This window comes from Trichechus manatus, unplaced genomic scaffold (genome assembly GCF_000243295.1).
Source record: "Trichechus manatus latirostris isolate Lorelei unplaced genomic scaffold, TriManLat1.0 scaffold00097, whole genome shotgun sequence".
Lineage (NCBI taxonomy): Eukaryota > Metazoa > Chordata > Mammalia > Sirenia > Trichechidae > Trichechus > Trichechus manatus.
This window is the reverse complement of record NW_004444033.1, coordinates 10,379,720-10,380,885: the sequence shown is the minus strand read 5'-3', so window position 1 is coordinate 10,380,885 and position 1,166 is coordinate 10,379,720. Positions and strand designations below refer to the sequence as shown.

General features: G+C 41.2%; 1 protein-coding gene across 1 annotated transcript in view; it reads left to right on the top strand.

Moving 5' to 3' along the window:
• Positions 1 to 1,166, top strand: part of MTPN (myotrophin) — a 43,822-nt gene that overhangs the window by 24,301 nt on the left and 18,355 nt on the right. Inside the window, exon 2 of the mRNA XM_023737152.1 lies at positions 222 to 305. Coding sequence (XP_023592920.1) covers positions 222 to 305 — 84 coding nt within the window. The remainder of the gene's footprint in view (positions 1 to 221; positions 306 to 1,166) is intronic.

The following is a 1,166-nucleotide window of genomic DNA, read 5'->3' as shown; positions in this document are numbered from 1 at the left end:
TCACTACACTGGCTCCCAGGAAGGAACTGTTTGTGGGCTTGGCCTCTCGTGGCTCTCTTAGAGACTAGCAATTGTACTCTGGGTGGTTTTTGTGTAGAAGGGTAAATAGGTGAATGCAGATTTTGAAATATGGGCAAGAGTTCCCTATTTCGATCTAAAAAGAAGGCAGAAAAGAAGCGTTTTATGGACGAGGTTGTTTATCTCTCTCTATCATTTCCTAGGCTCCAGATAAGCATCACATTACCCCTCTTCTGTCTGCTGTCTACGAGGGCCACGTTTCTTGTGTGAAATTGCTTCTGTCAAAGGTGAGGTCAAGCGCCCATTTTTGTTTTTTCTATTACCGTGTGACTGCCTAAGCTAAGCATTTGGTTGTTAATTTATTTAAATCTTGTTTGACAGCAGGGGCAGAAAACTAGAGGAGGGACAGTATCCCAAATTGAGGTCTAGAACGATGTTACTCAAAATAGCCAGTCCACGTGCTGTTAGCAGTTCAGGATGGGTCGGGAGCTTGGCCTAGAATATAAAGCAGCACAGTTTAGCTGAACTTAATGTGCTTAGTGACCTAGAACATGTTATCATGGACTAGTAACAGTTTGCAGACTGGCATCAGGTCCACTTTGAGTAGCATTGCTTTATAACTTGTAGGCTTCATGTTCTGTGGTACATGTTGGGCAAGGTTGTTGGAGAAATTAAATGAGTGAACAGGTACAGAGCATTTGCCACAGTGCCTGACGCATAATAAGTGTTCAGTAAATTGGAGCTTAGGGTCGGCTTCCGTAAGATACAGAGAAAACTGGGGAAGAAGATAGCACGTTTGTCTCTCTTTAAAGATAGGTTCTGAAAGCAGTTCATTCAGATCCTCTAAAAGTAGGGATTTTTTCCCCTTGCTTTGTGAAAAACACAATCACTGAATCTTTTTAAGTGTGTGCATTTTAATTTGGAGTCTATCAGCAGCAATTTCTAGATACTACACTCCATACTAATATGAATAATGGAAATACGATTCTTTGGCTGTAGTGGATCAGGAATCTATGGGTGGGATGTGCCTCTTCTCCTTACTGTCCATCCCTCCCCCACACCCATGACAAGATTAAAAAGTAACTTTGAAAACTACTGGATAATTTTATCATTGGGGAATATTTTTGCTTACAGTATTAAAAACTGGT